Raw genomic sequence first — 22,952 nt, forward strand, 5'->3', positions numbered from 1 at the left:
ATCCCAGTTTAACTGTGTTTCCATAATTCACCTTGATCCGGACGGGGATGATCGAATGATTTTTTTGGATTCGAAATTTTCGATTCAGGGATTTTTTGGGTAGGAAAATTTGACAAGTATTTGTTTGATTAAAGAAGGGATGTTTTGGGTATTTAAAACAAACTGAAGATTCGTGGTAGTGCTTTGGCTGCATAGTTTTGAGAATAAATTACAAACGAACGTGTTTTGCTGTTGATTTTTGAGGAGTCAATTTTTGATCTAGGGATTTTTTTGGGTTTGATTTTTGCCCCCATTCGATCATCTCCGTCACTTGAAATCCCGAGTACCCCCTGGGACCTTGATACACCTGCTAGACAAGATGATCATGACAGTGAATTGTCTCTACTTAAGAATTCCATTACTGACACTCGCTTAATTAAGAAGAATTAAGAAAAGCAGGTCCTTTACTCTCACGATTGGTTGTTGTTATCATTCATCAAGACTCTAAGCATCTATTAAGATATTGCTGTTTTTCAGTGACCTTTTCAAATCCAAATTCCACAAAATTATCATCCATATTAGCTATCGTACTATATTTTGTTACGTTAGTTGACGATTTCTTAGACTGTTATTCTTGAAGTTATGGTAAGAAAAAATAAATTACTGACACTCTTTGAAGTTTCTTACTGAACAGTATTCTGGCATGTTCAAAGAATGAAAAATAGTCATTTGTGATGCTTTCTGTCTCATTTTGAAGCGCTTTTCGAAAGCTTTGTAAATTATTAATTAAACATGTAAAAAACTCCTATGAGAAAATTCTAGTTCGCTTGAGTTTAAGCGTCAATTCTTATCACATTTTAATTTTACAAGTCGGGTAAAAATTGAAACACGATATAATATAACACTTTTAGTGATGATTGCAAAACCAACATATGCCTGAAAGTTTAAAACTTTTTTAAAAAATCTTAAAACCAAAAAATATGCTCCGAACAAACCTAACAGCAGGTGCTTTACTAAAACGTAAAAAGAAAAACAAAAATATTTCATGAATAATGCTCCTAGTAATTATATGTGCCTACAATAACTATCGCCAGTTAAATACGATAAATGTCAACTTCCCGAGTAACATGTCAGAAACATGAAGTCTGTTACAAACCGTTATTCTTTACTGCAAGTATTAGCTGTATTTTATGGGCAAGCCATTTTATGGAAAATTGGGCTTACATCAGGAATTTCACTTGGTAGGTTACAATATTTTCTATGTGTCTAACGCTTCAATTTAAGCGCTGTTGGACTCGGCAATGTTTCGGTTAAGAAGGAGATATGTTTAAATAATTGTTTTAGCAGATCATTGCAAACATATTTGCTGGTTCTAGTTTGTGTTAAATTGCTCAGTAAAACAACGACTTCTTGCAGTTTTATGGGGTAGTGCACTACATATATCTATAAAGTAATTTGTAATGCAAATATGTAGAAAGACGATTCAGTGAAGAATGTACCCTATTAATAAGTTGACTGCAAAACACTGTATGTTCAACTCGTTTTTTGCGGTGCAATTCTGGCACTTAAGCTCTTAAATGTTATATAACACATATTTTATTACTCATACAAGCAAATATATCACAATATATAGAGATGACCCTGATTGCTCAAGGGGTAATGTAAGACACACTTTTCTGGCTCACTATTTTTACAAATATTCCTTTCCAGACTTGAAGGAACAGTCACGACCGTCAACAAACTTTCTAGGTCGAACAAAATCTAATGATAATAATAGCTTACTAAGACAGAAATAATTCAAAAAAGCGATAAGAAGCCATAGCAAAGTGTATGTGGCCAAAATTGGAAATGATTGCTTCATGGTGGAATACTTTTACTCAATTCTTAATTGTGTGCGCTTGTCGAACTTTGTTGGCTCGGATGTCAAGCTTCGCTAGACAAGCGAGATGCGATTGCGGAATTGAGGAGCTATGGCAATAATTTTTTTTTTCAAGGTAGAAATTAAAACTACTTTCAGATCGACTGTTAATTCACAGTAGTAGATGACTAAGATAGAGAAACACCAAAGCGGTAATAATAAACCAAAAAGGAACAAGGATGGTTAAGATTGGGAAAGATTAAGATGGATTTAAGAGTGTGTCCATAAGAGGACCAGGCAACATGTGATACAGCCCATATCACCGATTTTGCCCAAACTTAGCATAAATGTTGGGTATGGTGAGCTATTTACTGTGGCAAAACATCAACTCAAATTATTTTATTCCCTTCAAGTTATGGCACCTTTTGAAAAAATGGCCATTTTTCACTAATTTATGCATATTTAATTAGCTGACTTTGATTGACCAGTTCCACAAGAAAAAAAGACTTCTGAAAATAAAATTCACTGCGTTATATTCTGTGGTTATTAGGCTTTAAGTAGAATAATTCACTTCAACCGTCTGATTTGATTTCTTCTCCTCAAACGGTCTTTTGGAAGGTACACATTTCGTACTGTTGGAAATAGCCTTTAACTAGTGCCCAATATCTCCCATGAGCAACAACTTATATACATTATTCTTACATGGGTAATGAAATCCATCATTAAACTTCACAAAAATGCCACAAAATGTCTGGGGACTTCAATATTCTATTAGTATTGAGGAACTAAACACACGTGACTTAACGATTTCTTGCTATTTCATCAAAATTCACCGAAACACAGAAGCCATTTATTTGCCTCAATTTGGCATAAAATCGGTACGAAATAGCTAATCAAGCATAAATCTATAGATAACAATCAAAATATTGGCGAAGATTGGCAGTTAGGGCATTTTTCGGAGCGTTTTCAGAGCCATATAATTCGGCAATGTTGTGATAGTAAATGTAAAAATAGCAGCGAAAGATTTTCTTCAAAAGCTCGCTCAATTCAACATTTAGGCACATCAAAGTTAAGAAACAAGAAAGTAATACTACATACATGCCACTTATCGACACACAGATGCTTTCTTTTGAAGAATTTGTTCTTCCTCGCTGCACTTCGATCCTTCGATCGATCTCAATTGACATGTACTGTTGCTTTGAGGGGCGATGAACTTAGCCAATACATCGTGGTTCATTCTTCGTGAAAGTTGTAAACAGGTTGTCAATAAAGTCATTCAAAGAGCTGTTCAAAGTTCACGGAAGGACACTTGTCTCAGCCAGTTTGCATGAAATAAATTTAACTGGAAAATAAACAGCCGCCATGTTGTATTTCTACCTTTGAGCCTGCCGTTTCAGTCAGCGGTACGGCCGTTCACTGGGGCAAGTACGTAGTGTAGTCATCATATAGTTGTTTGACTAAATCCTATATAGGGATATTCATAGAAGGGATACATAGCCTAGCCCTACACAGCTATACACGCCTATACATAGCCCAACACAGCTATACACAGCTATACACACTCGTGTTCATTTGCTTTTCCTCCGCAAATGTTTGTTTTCGTTGGAATAAGTAGCGCATGGCGTTATCTACCCTCTGAACAACCGGGGCTTGATCTTAGCCTTATAAGTAGTGTGCGTTTCTTGTAAAAGTGAGAATTTTTTTCAACTTCTCCATTGAATTTTTTTGATAAATAGTTGAAGAGAAATACACTGGATGCAGTGTAATGTATGCGATGCAATCGGTTTTGATGCTCTGAAATTGAGCTCTGAAATGTCGGAAACCATTAAATAATCAGAGCAAGTTTTTCCATCTTATATCAGGTTAAAACTAGTATGTTTATTGGTTTTTTTTTGTTGTTTCTGTCTTTTTTAGGAGGTGGGGGAGGGGGTGATTATGGACATTTGAAGAAATGGCGGTCAGGTTGTTAGCCTGGCCTGTGTACATCTATTCCTTCTGTTCAAATCGTCTATATTATATTACACTTTGGTAGCTGGGAGACTGAATTTGTACCCACTCTCTTTTTCGGGATCCCACAAAGTTCTCCATCTGTCCATTTACCGATAAACGTCATTACTGCAGTTTTGTTTTAGAAAAGGGCTTTTATGGGGACAAATTTTTCCTCTTGAATGCCCACATTGCAAGTGACGAATTGCGGCTTCAAATGATAATTTTCTTCATCACCGACTCAATTTAAGTGGCTATGTGAGTTACAAAGACGCAAATGCAGACTTTTGTAGAGTGCTTAAACCCCGCATTACAACTAATTATAAAATGTCCGAGTTATTGCGCGCGCTGTGATTGGTCAGTTTGAATTCATTATAGCTCAATAAAGCACGCTGCATACGTCACGCGCGTGCTTTATCGAGTTATAATGCACGCTGCTTACGTCACGAGTTTTAGCGCGCGCAATTTCTTTAACATTTCATAAAAGAAATAAAAAACTTTCTCCTCGTGCATTGTTGAGTTATATAAGCACTTGGGAATTTTTAAGAACACTCGAGAAGTGCGAGAAGCACTCGGCTGCGCCTCGTGCTTCTCTATGCACTTCTCTCGTGTTCTTAAAAATTCCCGCGTGCTTATATAACTCAACAATGCACTCGGGTGCGTTTTTTATTTCTTTAACAAATTTATTGCAAGACTAGGACTATGCAAGACGGCCAAACTTATTAGCTAATGTTTCAACCAGCACAGGTAGTCCTCTGTCTTTTTCGAGGTCAACGCAAGGGAAACTCGTTTTATTCTTTGTTGTTTTCTCTCTCTACATTCACACCTTTATACTAGATATATGTATATATTTGCTGCGCCATATAGACTGCGTCGCTAAAGGCATTTCGTACGTGAATACTTTGTTCAGTTCAGCACAGACGCTCCCCCAACTAAAGCACTTGCGCAAGAAACGATTACAAAACCTACCTCGCTATCCACCGTATAGTGATTTATCCCGTGGTAAATGTTATTCTCCAATTTTGCTGAGTTATTCATTTTTCCCCATTCATGCCCCAGGGGTAGGGGAATTTGGTCAAAAAATGTAATCGTTATGCGCGGTATTAATCACTATTTCCGCCAGGGGAGGGGAATTTGAACAAGCTATAAAAAAAATACAAATGTCTGAAAAGTAACTGGGAGACGTTGACATTTTGATTTGTTTAACTGTGTAGCGTCTTTTATGCTAAAAATAATTGTTTATGTTCCAAAATGACGCTAAATGGCGGTATTAAACTGCTCCGACGTCTCGGCAATACTGCCTTTTTTGGGGTGGCACCCTGAAGAAGGCAGTATTGCCGAAACGTCGGAGCAGTTTTATACCGCCATTTAGCGTCATTTTGGAACATAAACAATTATTTTGATTTGGTTGTCGTGCATGCCGACCGTTGAACAGAAATATCAAGAACTCTGTTTCGGTGAAAGTCAAATGGAACAGTCTTTTTTCTGGAAAATCTCTTCGGAAATTGACGGAACGTCAGAAATTTAATTACCATTTGTAAGGTTTCCCAGTTCTAGTCTCCCATCCTTCAAGTCTCCCAACAACGGAAAGAAATAACAGGAAACTGAGCTACAAATGGTAAGCGACATCTATTTCGGTTAGTTTGCTAATTTTGGAAAGAAGCCTTTCCATTTTTCAGTGGTCATTCCAACCGGTTCTCTCCAACAAATGGTAAGCACCCTAGAGTTCGTTCAGCATCACATTGCGGCAAACACGTCAAGCTGTAGCGGAGGAAATTGTTTTCCCTACGACAATTTGAAAATATTCTCATTTTCATCACAAACGCATCCAACGAACACTCGCGGAAGAAAAGCAAATGATCGCGCGTGTGGTCACGCGTGATGGACGCGTGATACCCAGTGAACGGCCGTACCGCTGACTGAAACGGCAGGCTCAAAGGTAGAAATTCAACATGGCGGCTGTTTATTTTCCAGTTAAATTTATTTCATGCAAACTGGCTGAGACAAGTGTTCTTCCGTGAACTTTGAACAGCTCTTTGAATGACTTTATTGACAACCTGTTTACAACTTTCACGAAGAATGAACCACGATGTATTGGCTAAGTTCATCGCCCCTCAAAGCAACAGTACATGTCAATTGAGATCGATCGAAGGATCGAAGTGCAGCGAGGAAGAACAAATTCTTCAAAAGAAAGCATCTGTGTGTCGATAAGTGGCATGTATGTAGTATTACTTTCTTGTTTCTTAACTTTGATGTGCCTAAATGTTGAATTGAGCGAGCTTTTGAAGAAAATCTTTCGCTGCTATTTTTACATTTGCTATCACAACATTGCCGAATTATATGGCTCTGAAAACGCTCCGAAAAATGTCCCAACTGCCTTTTCTTCGCCAATATTTTGATTGTTATCTATAGATTTATGCTTGATTAGCTATTTCGTACCGATTTTATGCCAAATTGAGGCAAATAAATGGCTTCTGTGTTTCGGTGAATTTTGATGAAAAAGCAAGAAATCGTTAAGTCACGTGTGTTTAGTTCCTCAATACTAATAGAATATTGAAGTCCCCAGACATTTTGTGGCATTTTTGTGAAGTTTAATGATGGATTTCATTACCCATGTAATAATAATGTATATAAGTTGTTGCTCATGGGAGATATTGGGCACTAGTTAAAGGCTATTTCCAACTGTACGAAATGTGTACCTTCCAAAAGACCGTTTGAGGAGAAGAAATCAAATCAGACGGTTGAAGTGAATTATTCTACTTAAAGCCTAATAACCACAGAATATAACGCAGTGAATTTTATTTTCAGAAGTCTTTTTTTCTTGTGGAACTGGTCAATCAAAGTCAGCTAATTAAATATGCATAAATTAGTGAAAAATGGCCATTTTTTCAAAAGGTGCCATAACTTGAAGGGAATAAAATATTTTGAGTTAATGTTTTGCCACAGTAAATAGCTCACCATACTCAACATTTATGCTAAGTTTGGGCGAAATCGGTGATATGAGCTGTATCACTTGTTACCTGGTTCTGCCCTGTTCTCTCACGGGCACACTCTTAACGAAGGACAAAGCTGGTGATACAAAGGACGCTATCTTAAGTCATTTTTACAATGTGAAAGAGTATCTTTAAATCCAAGTAAAACTCAAAATAATAGTTTACTAAGTTAGATTGAAAAACAACAAATACGTAACAATAAACCAAACAGGAACAAGGGTGGTTAAGACTTGGGAAGATTGGGACGGATTCGAAACAATCAATTTTAAAAATTTAGGCTAAATATTTCAAAATACGTATTCCTTGACTTTGATATGTTGTTATGTAGTTGTTCAAAACTTCTCCACGAAAAGAGAGTGTTTATTGCTACAATTTTTATATTCAAACAATCTTGACAGGGGTCGGTCTGTTAACATCTGCGTATTTCTTTTTTTAATTACTGTGTTTATTTAACAAATAAAGATTGAAGCCAAGGGAATGTAATAATTTGTCACAAAACACAACTGGAATTTGAAAATACAAGACAAATTAACGAAACAGTGATTATAAATTTCCCATTCTTGAATCACGGTAGCGTTTTTCCCAGTATAATACATGCCTTTGGCTTCTTTTTATACATTATGATACGAACTTAACGGACGCGTTTTCTTTGTTTATACTGAAAGCATACACAGAATCCAGTCTCTATAACAATACACTTGTCAAAAACCTAAGATCACTTACATTTCAATTACCTAGTCTGATTATGTTTACATTCCGAACTCGTTCCTTACGGCTTGTTTTTTTTTTTAATTATGGTAAACGAACGAATATTTTGAAAACATCGATCATAATAAACATGCATAAAGGTAGAGCGTTAAATTATTTTACGAGAACAGGGGGTGGAGGCTTAAATACTATTATAAATGATTTTACATTTTGTAGTAAATTTTTCGTCTGAAAAATTACTGTGTTGAAACAAAAAGCCCTAAACGTGCTGTAACGATAAAAAATGCCAAAGTATAAAGCTCTGCGGTAAGGGATTGATAATAAGAGTAAAAATCCCATTTTTAATTAAGCTTACTCTTAACTAGACTATAAACACCCGCAAAACAATTAATGCAGGGTATTTTTTTTGAGGAGAGGCATATCAACGAAAGGGCTGTTGAGATTTGGAGAGGGCTAGTTTGGATTTTTTTTACCATTTGGAATCCATAGTTTTGGGGATGAATGAAATCTAGAGCAATTTTATATCTGATGTGACAAAAACATTTTACATGCTTCATTAAAAAACTGAAACTAATTTATAAGATCCTTGATTATTTAAAGTAATTATAGAATTTTTTTTCGCTGTAAACTTTTCTATAAAATTATGTGCCCCTGTTTTAAACATGTTTTTGAAAATCACTTAAAACTTATGTGACAGTTGATATATTGCATAGTTTGCATAGTTTTCGAAAACAGTGCAAAACGAGATAAAAACTGCTTACAAATTATAATTATGTTCTTTGAGTGTCTCCGATTTTGTTGTTTCATCAGAACCTCCACCTGTTATAACTGCCTACAATACAAGCTCCTCGTCCATTAATGTCACGTGGGGTTGGAATTCTTCAGACTACGAAAGCAGGCACAATGTATCAGGCTACAAACTGACATACAGAGAGCACGACTTGAGTTTTGAAGTGTTTAACCTTGTGTGTACACTGAATTTCACAGCGGAATTGACGGAGTTAAAAGTATTCACGAATTACTGCATAGAGCTAACTTCCTTCAATAACAACAGCGTTAGCGACAGAAGCCAGTGTCTGTTCGTGACCACAGAAGAAGAACGTAAGTAGATGATTATTTGATTGGCCACTTTGAAAACGAGTATGACCTTGAGAGCATAAATAATTTATTGCGGAAATCAATTGGCCACCTGACGAAAAGTATATGAAATAATTCATATATGTGAACTGCGGATGAGATGTAAAGTGAAGAAATGATCCTCCCAGTGAATTGCAATAAAAGAAATTGCAAGAAAGAAACCAGAAAAAAATTCTGGCTTTAACGGGATCACTGCGAAGAATCACTGCGAGGATAATTTCTTCACTATACATCTCATCCGCAGTTCACATATATGAATTATTACATATAATTTACGTCACTCTATTCCTTTCACGGGACTGAAAATATGAACTTACAATTTACTTTGCTCCCAATATGTGGCTTCAATAGCTCAGTTTGTAGAGCATCGCACCGGTATCGCGGGATCCCGTTGAAGCCAGAGTTTTTTCTGGTTTCTTTCTTGCAATTTCTTTAAATTGCAATTCACTGCAAGGAGCATTTCTTCACTTTACAATAGACCATCTGTTGTCTCGGTATTTCCTCAGTGTAGTTCATACCCTGACGTAGTCAGGTCGTCTGTGATGGGACTCTGATAAATTCAGATACCATGAGGCTTCTTACAGCCCTATATCTAAACAAAATTCATGGTGGGAGCAGGGATGGCGCAGTGTTGAGAGCGCTTGTCCTCCACCAATGTGGCCCGGGTTCGATTCCCGGACTCGGCGTCATATGTGGGTTCAGTTTGTTGTTGGTTCGCTTCCTTGCTCCGAGGTTTTTCTCCGCGTTCTCCGGTTTTCCTTCTTCCACAAAAACCAACACTTCAATTTCTATTTCGATCTGTTATCAGTGGGATCAAGAAGAGCCACTATGTGAAAGATGCCACTGTAAATTCTCATTTATTTTATATATTTTTTTCTTTTTAGCTCCGAATGCACCTCCTCAGAATTTCTCAGCCTATAACATCAGCTCTACAGGCATCCGAGTCACTTGGGACCCATTGCCTCCCGAAAACAGACGAGGAATAATTCTTGGCTACAAAATAACCTTCCAAAAATTTGTGAACAGTCGAAGGCGACGAAGCATTGAAGAACCTGCAACCGTAAACGCCGACATTCTTAGCACGGACCTGGTAGGATTGGAAAAATTTACAAACTATTGTATGTCTGCTGAAGCCTTCAACAGTAAGGGAAGCAGTAATGAAACGAACACTACCTGTATAAGCACAGATGAAGACGGTATGCAATGAGCATTTAGTTAACTTATCTATTCTGTTTAGAAAGAAAAGAATAAGCAGCAATTCTCTCACCCGTATCTCGGGTTCTAGATGGTTTAACTGTTAAACTGTTTAGTAATTTCACACTCCGAATTTGACTTTCTAGCTTTCCCTAGTGAAGCCTAGAACAACGCAGTGACTGTTCATATTCCTTTCTGTTAATCTATCATCATCATTATCATCATCACCATCGTCATCATCATCATCACCATCATTTTATTAACCATTTTATCATTAAAATATAAATCACAGTAGTACTAATTATGGATAGACGAGGAGACCTCCAAGAAACCACCAGGCTTATAGGGGAGGCCACCTCAGTTACCAATTTATCCTATCCTAGACACATTTTTATTTTTTAATGAGTTGGTAACAGTTTTTGAAAAATTAAACTTTTATTATGCGTTTTTATTACAACAATCCTTTTGGAGGTGAAGTGGATGGAGTTTTCAATGCTCTTTAACCCACGACTTAATGGATTTGTCTTCTTCTGATTCATCTCCTCGGCCTTGACTTTGAAAATAGTCATCTGGTCAGCTCCTTGTCTTAGGCTGTCGACAAGTTGCTCGGCAACGTTTTGGTAACTTTTCATATTTCGAGCAACTCTTTGCATTCTAAGAAACTTTTATGTATCTGAGAGATCACAAGATCTTTTAGTGTTCAAATTGGTTGAAAGATTTCCGTGTGTTTTCCGAAGGCCAAACGAACATTTTATGGATTTTCTCACTTCGTGGAGCTTTTTGAGCAACTTTTTAGCATCTTTTTGACAAGTTTTAGTTAAGCAATTTTTTGAGAAATGCCGAGCAACGTTTGAAAGGCCTTATCCTTGTCAGCTGCATTTTGTAACCATGTTATGTTTATTTGAAAATAATTTTTACATTCCTTGTTTATAACTAGCACAAACTAGCTTTCAGTTTAAAAAAAACACACCACGTTCTATAATCAATCGATCCATCCATCCATCAATTAGTCATAATAACCATTTTAACACATAGCTGGTGAGCTCAATCAAACATAATATTTTTTCATCTCACAGTACCAAGCAGTCCTCCACTGAATATATTGGCGCACAACACAAGCTCTACCAGTGTTTATGTTCGGTGGGATGCCATACCCACAGAATTCATTCATGGAATACTTCTTGGTTATAAAGTGTTTTATGGGAAAACGAGTGAGCCTTCCTCGCAAGGCATCGTGGTAAGCCTAAAACCTGATCAGCTGGATTTCAACCTGACCAGCCTGGAAAAATTCACGGAGTACTGCATACAGCTGGTTGGCTTTACAAGAATCGGAGACGGTAATAAAAGTGAATGCTTCAATGTTACAACCGACGAAGATGGTGAGTCATTTTTTCTACTGCCTAGGGGGAGGAAGGGAACGAAGGGTCTGTGAACGAGATTGATGATAACTTTGTTAAATAACTTCAGCGTATATGAAAAATGATCTCTGGAATTGACATCTGCTTGAAACAATCATTTTTAAAAGTTCGTTTTCCATAGGTTTTATAAGAAGCAAAGGCGTTTTACGGTATATTTAGAACTTCGGAGAGTACCTTGTCTTTTCATGGGGGACAAGAAATATTTTTTTGAAATATCGCATGCAAGATGGAAGGAAGTGCGGTGACCTTATGGCTAGCGCACTGGACTCAGGATCAAATGGTCAGGGTTCGAGCCCTGGCCAGGGTCATTTTGTTTTTTTCTTGGGCAAGTCACCTAAGTTTACGCGCGATCGCAGTGCCTCTCTCCACCCAAGTGGTACCAAGGGGGAGCAGGGATGGCGCAGTGGTGAGAGCGCTCGCCTCCCACCAATGTGGCCCGGGTTCGATTCCCGGACCCGTCGTCATATGTGGGTTGAGTTTGTTGTTGGTTCTCGTCCTTGCTCCGACGGTTTTTCTCCGGGTTCTCCGGTTTTCCTCCCTCCACAAAAATCAACACCTCTAAATTCCAATTCGATCGGGAATCCGAGGGCCACAGGTTTGTCAGTCGAAAGACTGTTTTGTGCAACCCTCGTTAAACAAAGTTGATTGATTGATTGATTGATTTATTTAATTGTTGGAGCAACTTCAAAGAATGCTGGGAAGTAACCTGCGATGGAATAGCATCCCATCCAGGAGGAGTAGTAATACTCCTAGTCGCTTGGGTGACTTGTCATAGCCTTGATGTCAGTAATCAAACGCTAACGTACTACCTGTCTCCCATTGTTTTGGAGCAAAAGCGAAGCACTAACAAGCTATTACATTTTAATAGTTCCCAGTGGAGCTCCACAATTTGTCGTACAAAGCTTTTACAGTCCAACCGCTATCAAGGTAACATGGGATTTACTTCCGGCAAGTCTATCCCATGGGATTATCCTTGGATATATAATACACGTGAAACAAACCGGAACTGACGTGACAGATCCGCCTGAAGATCTACTGGAGGAGTCCGTATTGGTCGAAGATGCTTCACAAACCTCGTTCATGTTTGGAAATCTCTCTATTCTAACAAAGTATCAGGTTCAGATAGCTGCTTACACCTCCAAGGGTCCTGGAAATTTCAGTGATCCAGTTTTTGCTGGTAAGAGGCACAAATAAAACCGCTACTCAAAGCAAAATGGGACAAAACGTTATTGAAAGTGCCAAAATATGTTTATTGCAAACCAATCGTTTCGGGCATAACCTTTCATCAGTAGTAAGACCATCATCTTACCACTGATGAAGGGTTATGCCCGAAACGTTTGGTTTTCAATGAACATATTTTGGCACTTTCAATAACGTTATGTCTCAATCTTCGCAATTACAAGTGCCACACAGCGAACGAAGATTTATTTTTTATAACTCACAGCAAGACCCCAGTATTAATCCCTGGTATTACACAACGGGAGTGTTATTAACCACAGGGGAAGTACGGAGGAGGGGGAGGGGGTCTTTCAAGCCAAGTTTTGCCTACTAATAATAGAAAGGGTTTCCTTTTTGGTTAAATTTGCATCACCGCATTACCGCATTTATTGCTTTCGACGAAAGAGAAAACAATTCTTATTTTATCATTCACGTGTAAGAAGCCAGAATCTTTTGAGATTCTTTACATTCTTGGTCACCAAATGCCCCTCCCACCCGATAATTTTTTTTTAGCTCTCAATCATTGCTTACTAGAGAAAACTTTGATGAAACTATTTATATTATCAACGAATTCTGTAGCACGCCTTTAGCACATCGTGCACACGAGATTAAAGTCATTTGCCTGATCAGTGTCTTCAATAATTTATTTGGCAAGACACTGAGTTAACTCTCACACGCATATTTGTGGCTCTGCATCAATCCATGGACAAAGGTATGAAAGATGAGCGACATGAGCTAGAAAAGGCCGTTCATCAGCGGGAATGAGCGAGCTGTTATATCCAGGGATGTAATAATCCTTCTGCTAAAAAGCTGGTGCAGCAGTCGTGGATTGTGAACGTACTAGTAGACTGCTTTAACTTAGTAAAATTGAATTTCATAAGTTAAAGCAGTCTACTAGTACGTTCACAATCCACGACTGCTGCACCAGCTTTTTAGCAGAAGGATTATTACATTCCTGGATGTTCCAAAAGAAGTGTTAAAACACTTCTTTAATAACAGCGTAGGGACTGCGTTCTTTATGCTGTATTAGTATTTTGAAAGAGGGGCCTAAAGGGGTTAAATCGTAAGATGGGAACTGGGATTTGGCCAAATTTTTGGGTCACTGGATTGGGTCTGGGATTTGGTCACTGAAAATGGGAATCACACAGGGATTTTGACAATCTGGGACAACAATAGGCCTGGAAATGGGATTTGGGCAAAATTCGGCCTGGGCAAATGGGATTTATACCTCCCTTTAGGACCCTCTTGAAAAGAATAATAATGTAAGAGAACATTTATAGGCTCTCAGCTCTTACGCACAAAACGCACTGTCCATTACAACATATAACAGGGTTAGCTAGGACCGCAATGCATGCAAAAAGCTAGACTAGATAATTTGTGTACTAACAACGTTCACTTGCACCTTCACTGCAGAAACCTGTCGCTGTCCCAAATATTTCACATCTTTTAAGAGTCCGTCATCACTGGACGATGGTGGACCCGGGGGGATAAGTGACGTCATCGCCAACGTGATTATAAAATCATGCGGAGACTGCTTGACGCATGGAAAAACCGAGCTGCTTTTTACGACCGTCGACGATGGAGAATCCAACCTTCGCTTCCCAATCGGTGTGACTAGTATCAGAGGCAGCGACTACAGCAAGTTCGTAGTTGTGTTAGAGGTCCCTGGTGTAATGATTTTAAAACGACGAGATAAGTCAACTCAGCGTTTCTATGAAGAAGTCATGACTGGCTCTCTACTTGATACGTGGCCTGTTATTTCTATAACCCTATTGATAATGTATTTAGCGGGCGTCATTGTCTGGTTTCTGGTAAGTTTTATAGAAGTCATAGGTGATTTAGCATCTCTTTTTAATTTCTGTTTTTAATGATATTAATTAAATAGTAATGTAAGTAGTTTTTTTGTAAATAGTCGTGCGTTTTTAACATGAGCCCCTGGCTCGGGAGATTGGGCAACCACTCCCAACGTCAACGACTCTAAAAAAAATACCATATAATATCAAAAGAAAGATGAAACAGTTTTTACTGTCAAACTGATTGTGCTTATATATAATTATTGAATTTAATACTAGTACTAAGTTTTCAATCACACTTGTTGATTTTGAATGATGTAATGAATACACTTCTCGCTAACTGAATCCTGATAACAAATTAATCAGATACTTTGTAATTAAGGTCTTAATTAAAGGGGACTATCTAGTAAAAGCCTGTAAGGGTGTCTTTAGTCCTCCTCTATTTTTTTATGTTCCTTAGTTTATGTTACATGTAGTGTCTAAAATAGAAATACACTTGATTGATTGAATGATTGAATGAATGATTTTTTGATTGATTGATCGATTGATTAATTGAATGATTGAATGATTAAATGATTGATTGAATGATTGATTGATTGATTGATTGATTGATTGATTGATTGATTGATTGATTGATTGATTGATTGATTGATTGATTGTGATATACCGCAAAGTAGACAATTACAACGCGGCTTGTGTCTAATCTGCGTTAAGTTTTTTTCGTTTTATCCTCTTCCCGTTCGCTTCTTTATTTTTCTTCAACAAAAATAAGTTCAATCGACCGCATAAAGTTCCAAAAAGATACTTTTTAGTGCAGGAGTTTGCCGATGTTTAAATGGGAACTTGATTTTTTTAGGATAGGAAAGGAAACCCTGGTGATCTGCCTACTGATTTCATCAAAGGAGCTTACGAGGGATTCTGGTGGTCCTTTATCACCATGACAACCGTGGGGTGAGGATATAAACGTGTTATCTCATGAGAAAGGAAAAACAACTCACCGCGCTCATTTCTGTTTAACTAAACCCCAGAAAAGAAAACAAACTCTTGGACAGTGCGCAATTGAACCTAATGCCTAAATTAAACTCAATGAAGAGAGTTTCTTTAATTTGAAAATAGCTTCGAGCTTTAGACTTAATTATACTTATGCTTTAAGCTCGAGGGGGGGGGGGGGTGGATTGTTTATTTTATTTTTCCTTCTAAAAGGAGGTTAAAGGTACTTGCCTTCGGAGTTGAATAAGGCTGAGGCCTAATGAAGGAGGCCCAGTTACTGGTCTGTTAATATCTTAGCTGTGAATTAACTTGTTTAATATTCTCGATATGCAGATATGGCGATCGCTGTCCAAAGTCCTTTCCAGCCAGAGCTTTCAGCATTGTGTGGTTACTTGCCAGCCTGGTGCTTTTTACATTCCTTATGGGTGCTATATCGTCTGTTTTAACTGTTACCGTGATACGTTCGAGGACAACAGTGGTTCGCAGCGGAGAAAATAAGGTTATTATTTCACGTAGGAGTCAGTGGTAGATCTAGGAAAGAGGTAGATAGGGGAGGGAGCTCGAACCTCCCTTTTCTTCCCCTTGTACTTAAAACTTGCAGTTTTAGACATAGAGCAGATTTTAATTGAGTGTCGTAAAACCAAAACCAAAGTAATTACTCTGGCCAATCACAAAGAACACAGACAATCCAGTGAACCAATCAAAACTCGAAGCAAATACATGTAGCTGGCACGAAGCGCGGGAAAACGTGCGCGAGCGAGTCATGATTGGTTTTGGTTTTACTTCTGATTGGCTGAGAAAGTGGCGCGAAATTTTTAAACCAATCACTAAGCGTAGTGAACGCAAAACCAAAGCAAACGCAATTTAATTTCGACACTCAAGTGAAAACCGCTCTAAAACATTTTCTTCCTCCTTCCTTATTGCAATAAAAAGAGGCAACGCTCACAGCACCCACCACCCCATTTTTTCATCTCAAATAGGAGAGGGCACATCTCAGTTTTCGCTACCTACTTCCCTCCCCTCGCCTTCCCCCTTCTTCTGGATCCGCCATTAAAGGTAATTCAGATATTTATTATAGGAGGATATTGTCCTAACCTCAAAAACTCTATGAAAGTTATTTGCAAGTTGCTAATAAATAAATCAACCTTTATTTGCCCCACACAGGGGTGTGGGATATATAACATATGTTTTATGGAGCAGGAGCTCTTTAACAACCCCTTTTGGTCTTAACTTGAAGAGCCTCGGTTAAATTCTAGATGTAGTTACTTGATAGTACATGGCTTAAAGCAAGACTGTGTAATTTCTTACTTCACTTAAGTTACATCAATTTACAGGCGGCAGCAATCACAGATTCTCCAGAAGCAAAGCTGGCTATGGGATCTTTGAGCAGCAAGTTGAAACTAAGTATGAGCCTCTCGTTCTTGTGTACCACTCTACCCTAATCTTCACTTTTTCGAGAGCTGCTTTACCAAATAATCTAGCGGGGGGGGGGGGGGGGGAGGGGGATAGGGGTCTGAGTCTTGGTTCTACCGAGTCTGCTGGTCTAGTATCTTCTCATACTTGTGTATTATTCGGTATGTTGTTTTACGGTGTTGAATTATTTGTCTTTTTTGGTCTCTTTGCATTATATGCATTGTATGAAATTTAAACTGACCTACGTTAGGTTGATCTCAAAGTTTAAAATTTTATTATGTTCCATTGCTATTTAAAATTTGACAAAGTTAACAGCTTAAAGTACAAACTAATCTTTAACATCATCAATATCCGTACGCGCGTAGTACGGACATTGATGATGTTAAAGACAAAAGACATCATGCATATGATGTTTCATATGCATCGCTTGTCATTCACTGTCACGGGAACATATAAACATATGAACATATCACATCTGGCATGTATAATTTTACTAAAAGTGCAACTTTGCGTTTTTCTAACCTTTAGCAACAACCTTCCCAACCGTAGAGAAGCTAGCGCAGTCGCTAAAGGACGGCGAGGTTGACTATGTGCTTATTGACATGTACGTCCCTGTCAAGCGAAAAGATTTGTTTAACGGCTCTTGGTTTGAAATTGCGGCACTGATTGAAAAAGAAATGTTCCACGGCGTTGTTCTCCAAGGTGACGCCTTGACACTCGCTTCTGCACTGGAAGAGATGATTGCGAATGATAACGTGCAAACAAAATTTCTTGAAGACAGCGGTACGGAGGTGAGTCATTTTCCTGTTTTTGTTGCTCCTTATAGAGCGATGATCACAGGGCGCCAATACAAGCGGCGTGTCTGTTTGTATGTTCGAAATATAAAGAAATTTATGGGAATATTGGAAGGGTTTCAATATCGTAAACTTATTCGAGTAATGTCTATGTTTAAACTCAAAATAAACCGGTAAACCTACCCCAGCTTTTGTACTTTGTCGTTTCTGCGGCATAAAATGGCGAATTTAAGTGATTTAGAGGATTTGCGTTCTCCTCTTATAACATGCAGTAACAGTCAACACAAAACTCTCCAGATCGCGGGTCAATACTGAAATTACCGGGTTAACGGGTGCTAGGATAGCCTGCGATTTATCTGCGGTCAAGCGTTTCAGACAGTTTTTCTTTCTATTTCGGCCGGGCAATTTCTTTCATATTGAAATGGAGGTATAAGCAAGGATGGTTAAAACAGTTGCTGAGTTTTAATTTATTTCCATTCAGCATCTGTTAAATTACTAGTGTTTTTAATTTTTAAATTAATGTTCCATATCCGATCCAAATTGCTTTGGCAAATGGCGCCGATAAGTCAGCATTTCCCTTTTATCAACACATATAGAACGTTATAAGGAAAGCTCCAAAAAAAAAATTAGTAAATCGTCAAAATACTGGCAAAAATATCTTTATAGAATGTTATCTTTAAAGTACTTTTCTTGTTTTGTTTTGTTTGTTTTTTTTTGTTGTTGTTGTTGGGTTTTTTTGGAACAATACTAAGCCATCCAGGCTGGTAAAAAATACTTCGAGGAGAATTTACAATGCTGTTGCTGTTTGTTTTCGAACAGGAACCGACGGAAGTGGAAACCAACGAGTCTCTCTTCTTCGATCCAAGTAGTCCATTTTTCAAGCAAATCTTGTACGCAAGTTTGGGAGTGTTGGGTCTGTTCGTTGTCTGTGGCCTGCTGTATCAAGTGTTCTATTACAAACGAAGAACGCGCCCAGAATGTTGGTATCTTTCCTTTTACCAAATTTACATTTACAACTGATAGAAGGTTATTTAGATTTTCCAAGACTTCGGTTGCAGAATCATTTTGTTATTCTTTCCACGATGACATCATGGGAGGGGGGAGAGGGTGGGCGGAGACCCAGGAGTAAAATGTGCGGGTACTTTACTGGAGTTGGGAAAAGAGAGTACGGGAAGCGGGATTCCAAACGCTGCGGGAGCCTGGGGTATTCCTTGGCGGATTGTGCTCCTAAAAGTGGCATCTTATGCTATAGCAGTGCTCGAATTTTTGCCAAATTATGCCAAATTATGCTCCTGATTTCCGAAATTGTTCACAAAATGACGTAGATTCTGTACATAGCAGCGCGTAATTACGACACCAAATTAAGATGTTTTTCAAATAAACTGTTGTGTAAATTTATTTGTGTTTTATGGCAGTTTGTCTCGGCCGTCAGCTGTCCAAATAAGCTGCTCGCATCTCTGAACCGTTTGTAAAATGCCTTCAACGACTTAACAATCAGCAAACAATTAGTGTAGCTAAAACACGCATTGCAAGAACATACTACCCAAATTTAATTTATTTCTGTAGAAAATACACCATATTTACTAAATTTTATGAATTTATGCTCCAAAAAGTGTTCAAATTTGCTAATGATTCCGAGGCAGTGCTCGTTTAAAAAATTATGCTTCTTGCTCCAATTCTGCGAAAAATTATGCTAGCACAATCCGCCAAGGCCTAACCTGGGGCAAAAGAGGATAAGGGGATCAGCTCTTGCCAGGGGGAGTTAGGAAAAATTGTGCAACTTTGCGGAATATTTTGCAATTGCAAGGGAAGGGCGGAAACCAGAAGTGAAAAGTACGGGAAGCGGTTAGCCACCTCCTCAGGCGCCTCGATTTTCTTTCTCCGACAGAGCGAGAACAAAGCGAGCGCGAAGCGCGAGTGACTGGTGACGAGCGCGAAGCGCGAGGGTCCACGGGAAGGAGAAGAAAAGGCGCCTTCCTTTCCTCCCTTGCGCGCCCATGTCCCCAAACAAGAGAGAGGCGTCTGGGTACGAGGCAGGGAAGCGGTAATTATTACGTAGCCACACCTCCAAAAGCTCTTAGGGAGCTACCCCTTAGATTTCGCGTTTGGAGACATTTAACCTATTTAGTTACCTTTTTATGTCAATACTCAATCTTAAAACATATTCTTTCGTTTTAAGCCCAATGAGTTAATTTCGGCACTTCACTAAAGACAATCTTGATAGATCTTCTTTAACCAACGGGTTTTTTTACTCTTGCAGGTTTAAACATGACGGAACGTGAAATAATCCAGAGAGAGCTTGAAATCTTGGTTGACGATTTCTATCATTCGCTTCGTCAGATTTATGCAGTGCTGAGAAACAAGCATAAACAGGAGCTTTTGGCGCTGGCTCGACATAAAAGAAAAGAAAGTCGCACAAGAAAAGCTGAAATGGCAGACATCTCAATGAAGACATTAAGTTCCAACATACGACTTTCGCGTGTTCGCCGTTTTTCAACCAAGCTTTAGTGAATTTCGAGACAGGAGAAGTTGCAAAAATCCCCTCACCACCCCCACCCCCACCTCTTATCTCCAAACGTATAGTAGCTATGGTAATGCAACTTGTATGATATGTAGTCAGGGGGAGGGAGAAAGTCGGCACTTTTCTTTGAATACATAGCAGTGCCTGGAAACGGTGCGAGTCTATGTCAATCAAGCCGTTGCTAAGAAAGACGTCAAACCAAGGTTTTGTTTTCTCGGAAAGATTTAAATATCAATGACTACGTGCGTGTGGGGGAGTGTCTCACGTCACTGAGAATGTTTTGGCGGCGTGGAGTAACAACCGAAAAATTTGTCACGGTTGAAATTTAACAACCAAAAAATGGGAAATAATTTCAGAACCATTGGAGTAATTTAATTAGTATAATTCACAAGCCTTCTTTTGCCAGAATGGTCACCGTTATCACTGTTCACGGTTGTTTTGATATCCGGAAGACTTCAAAGGAGCAATCAAAATGCAAATATCTATTGTGTTTTGTGCACGATCAAGACCAAATCATGCGAATTAAACAATGAATTTTGTCAAGCTATTCACTACACCCTTAGCAACCATTCGATAGCTACTGCGCAGTCTCGGTTGCCCGGCACCGCTATGATCACTTTTTGAGTCGTGTAACAAAGGAAGTTTCTTCTCCCCCTGTATGTAGTGCATCATTTTAATGTTGGTACCATGTCCATTATCACCTTATATGGCACAAAAATGACATCACAAAATCTATTATTTGCCATAATTTTCTGTTATATCAAAAATAACCAAAATTGATCTTAAAGAAAACAAACCGAAAGTAATGTAACAATAGTCCATTTTACAGTTGCCTTCCAAGTAACCTGGCCTTTGAATTGTAGCGAGGCTGGAGGTGACCTTGCATTGATACAAACCTCCCTGCTTTACCATGTAAATGTAAACTAGTTAGCATCAGAACAACATGATTTACACAACAAAAGCAGTGAGGTCTGTATCAAAACAAGGTCACCTTCAGCCTCACTTACATTCAAAGGCCAGGTCACTGAGCAGACAACTGTAAAATGGTCTATTCTATATCTCGTAAATGTAGACATACTTGTAAAAGTTAACCAAAACACTAAACTGTAAAGTTCCTAATTAAATAGTTTAAACAGTGCAGTCCGTTAAACATAACCATGCTATGGTTACCATGGTTACCACCGTGTCTCTTGAACAAAATGTTCCCTGGTAAATATATTAGAAAAAGCCTCAAAGTTTGATAATTATTACTAACTGCACCCCAACACAGTCCAGTCCACACGGAAATTAACTGACTATCAAACCTTTTTCTTCACCAAACAATAAGCTTTGTACAAAAGGTGAACTATACTAGTAAAAATATTCTAGTAAGCATTATTTGTAGATTTTGATCAGTCTTAAAGTCGAAATGAAAATTCGGGGGGAGGGGGTGTGCGGCGCACTTCTTGAAACGCTTACCCTATTTCAGATCCAAATCTTCGATTTCAGACCGAGCCTATCCCATGAAATGCTTTGACTTATGTAAACATTTGAAAAGGCTTCAAATTTAAAATTCGCGTTTTCCAGAGAAATCAATAAAATACCTAATTGACCTTAGACACGTTCGCGTTGACGAGAGTGCAAAACCATTCCCTATTTTAGACCAAATTGCCTTGAAAACCACACTCTTTGGAGCTGCACATGCCCCAAATAGCTTATTTAAGTGAGCCCCTCCCAGGGGGGGGGGGGGGGGTTCGTTCCCGTGTTCCCTAAAAGTATTTTGCGATTTTTGTGACCCCTGTCCCCTTAAATATCAAAAAACATAGCTTTTTGTTTCCGTGTTCCCAGCTTTATTTTCCTTTTGTTCACAATTATTTTATGGCCATGTTCCCTTGTTCCCTTAAACCCCTGGGGGGACTCCTAAGTGAGTGCCCCCCGGGACTCTATAGCACTGATTGACACACCTTTTAATATAACACACAACTACTGTAGTGGTTGTTGGCTTTGTACATAAGGCAAGCTTTATCAATAAGAACATGTTAAGGCTAAGCATTTTTGCAAGAGCATTTTTTATTAATAAGTCAGTATACAATCTTGAACTTTTTAAAAACTGTAATAAATTAAACTGTTCACCAAATACGAGTGAAGTAACTTTAAGTTTTACATAGAAAATGCGAGAGGGGTAATAGACACCTTCACATGCATTGAAATAAATAATAAGCGGAAACGTGGTAACGTGGTACAGTGACACTCAAGATAATAGTACTCCCTGAAATTCCAAAATTATATTCATCCCACTTAAATAATCTTGGGCACACATTCATTGTGAATCGTTACTTTATGCCAAACATTGCAGAAGGTATCAAATTTTTAAATTATACAGTTCCACTCTACTTCAATTTCCGCTCTCTCCGTAAATCTTGTATCGCTTACCAACAAAGAAGGCTCCTAAACAACGTGCAAGGTTCCTCCTAGGGGGTGGGAGTGGAAATTAAAGCAAGGGACCATGTGTTTTATATTGGGGAAACAATTCTCATTTCGGAGGATTATAGAGCACTGAATTCCCACCTGGGAGAGTCTCGCGGATTTGTAGATCAGTTACTCATGAACGCTGGCAAACGTTCATGTTCCGCCGCTCTTTCAATAATAGATATCCTGCGAAACAAATAACAACGTGGATGCAGACATCTGCTTTCGATACGGTGATTTTATTGTCCTCCAGTTATTGTTACATAGTGACTTCAATATAATCGTTTTACTCGGTAACTTGTTCTTGGACAAAACTAACATTTTAACTGCTTGTGACATATTTGTACTTGTTTTGTCTACTCTGATACTAGCTAAGCGTTAGAGCCCGCGATCAATCCTTGCAAAAGGCTTTAACTCGGCCACTTTTGTTAGTATCATACTATTATTTCTTTGTAATGTAATGTAATATAATGTTACCTTATTATAGGAAATTAACGCTTGT

At 38.4% G+C, this 22,952-nt stretch overlaps 1 protein-coding gene across 2 annotated transcripts; it reads left to right on the top strand.

Moving 5' to 3' along the window:
- The first annotated feature begins 1,094 nt into the window (after positions 1–1,094).
- LOC144637533 (uncharacterized) lies at positions 1,095–22,830 on the top strand. 2 transcript variants are annotated; one of them, XM_078496611.1, is made up of 12 exons: positions 1,095–1,220; positions 8,335–8,625; positions 9,546–9,857; positions 10,932–11,234; positions 12,142–12,450; positions 13,905–14,302; positions 15,141–15,235; positions 15,608–15,773; positions 16,609–16,678; positions 17,216–17,478; positions 18,301–18,460; positions 19,742–22,830. In XM_078496611.1, exons 1-12 carry the CDS (start codon positions 1,118–1,120, stop codon positions 19,987–19,989), a joined length of 2,718 nt encoding a protein of 905 aa, XP_078352737.1. In that variant the 5' UTR covers positions 1,095–1,117; the 3' UTR covers positions 19,990–22,830. The 2 variants fall into 2 exon arrangements, with proteins under 2 accessions (XP_078352737.1, XP_078352738.1); XM_078496612.1 differs by having other exon boundaries at positions 18,301–18,464; positions 19,742–19,898.
- Positions 22,831–22,952: the final 122 nt, after the last annotated feature.

The sequence above is a fragment of the Oculina patagonica genome, chromosome 14 (genome assembly GCF_052425735.1).
Source record: "Oculina patagonica isolate OP01 chromosome 14, crgOcupat, whole genome shotgun sequence".
In the NCBI taxonomy this organism is placed as follows: domain Eukaryota; kingdom Metazoa; phylum Cnidaria; class Anthozoa; order Scleractinia; family Oculinidae; genus Oculina; species Oculina patagonica.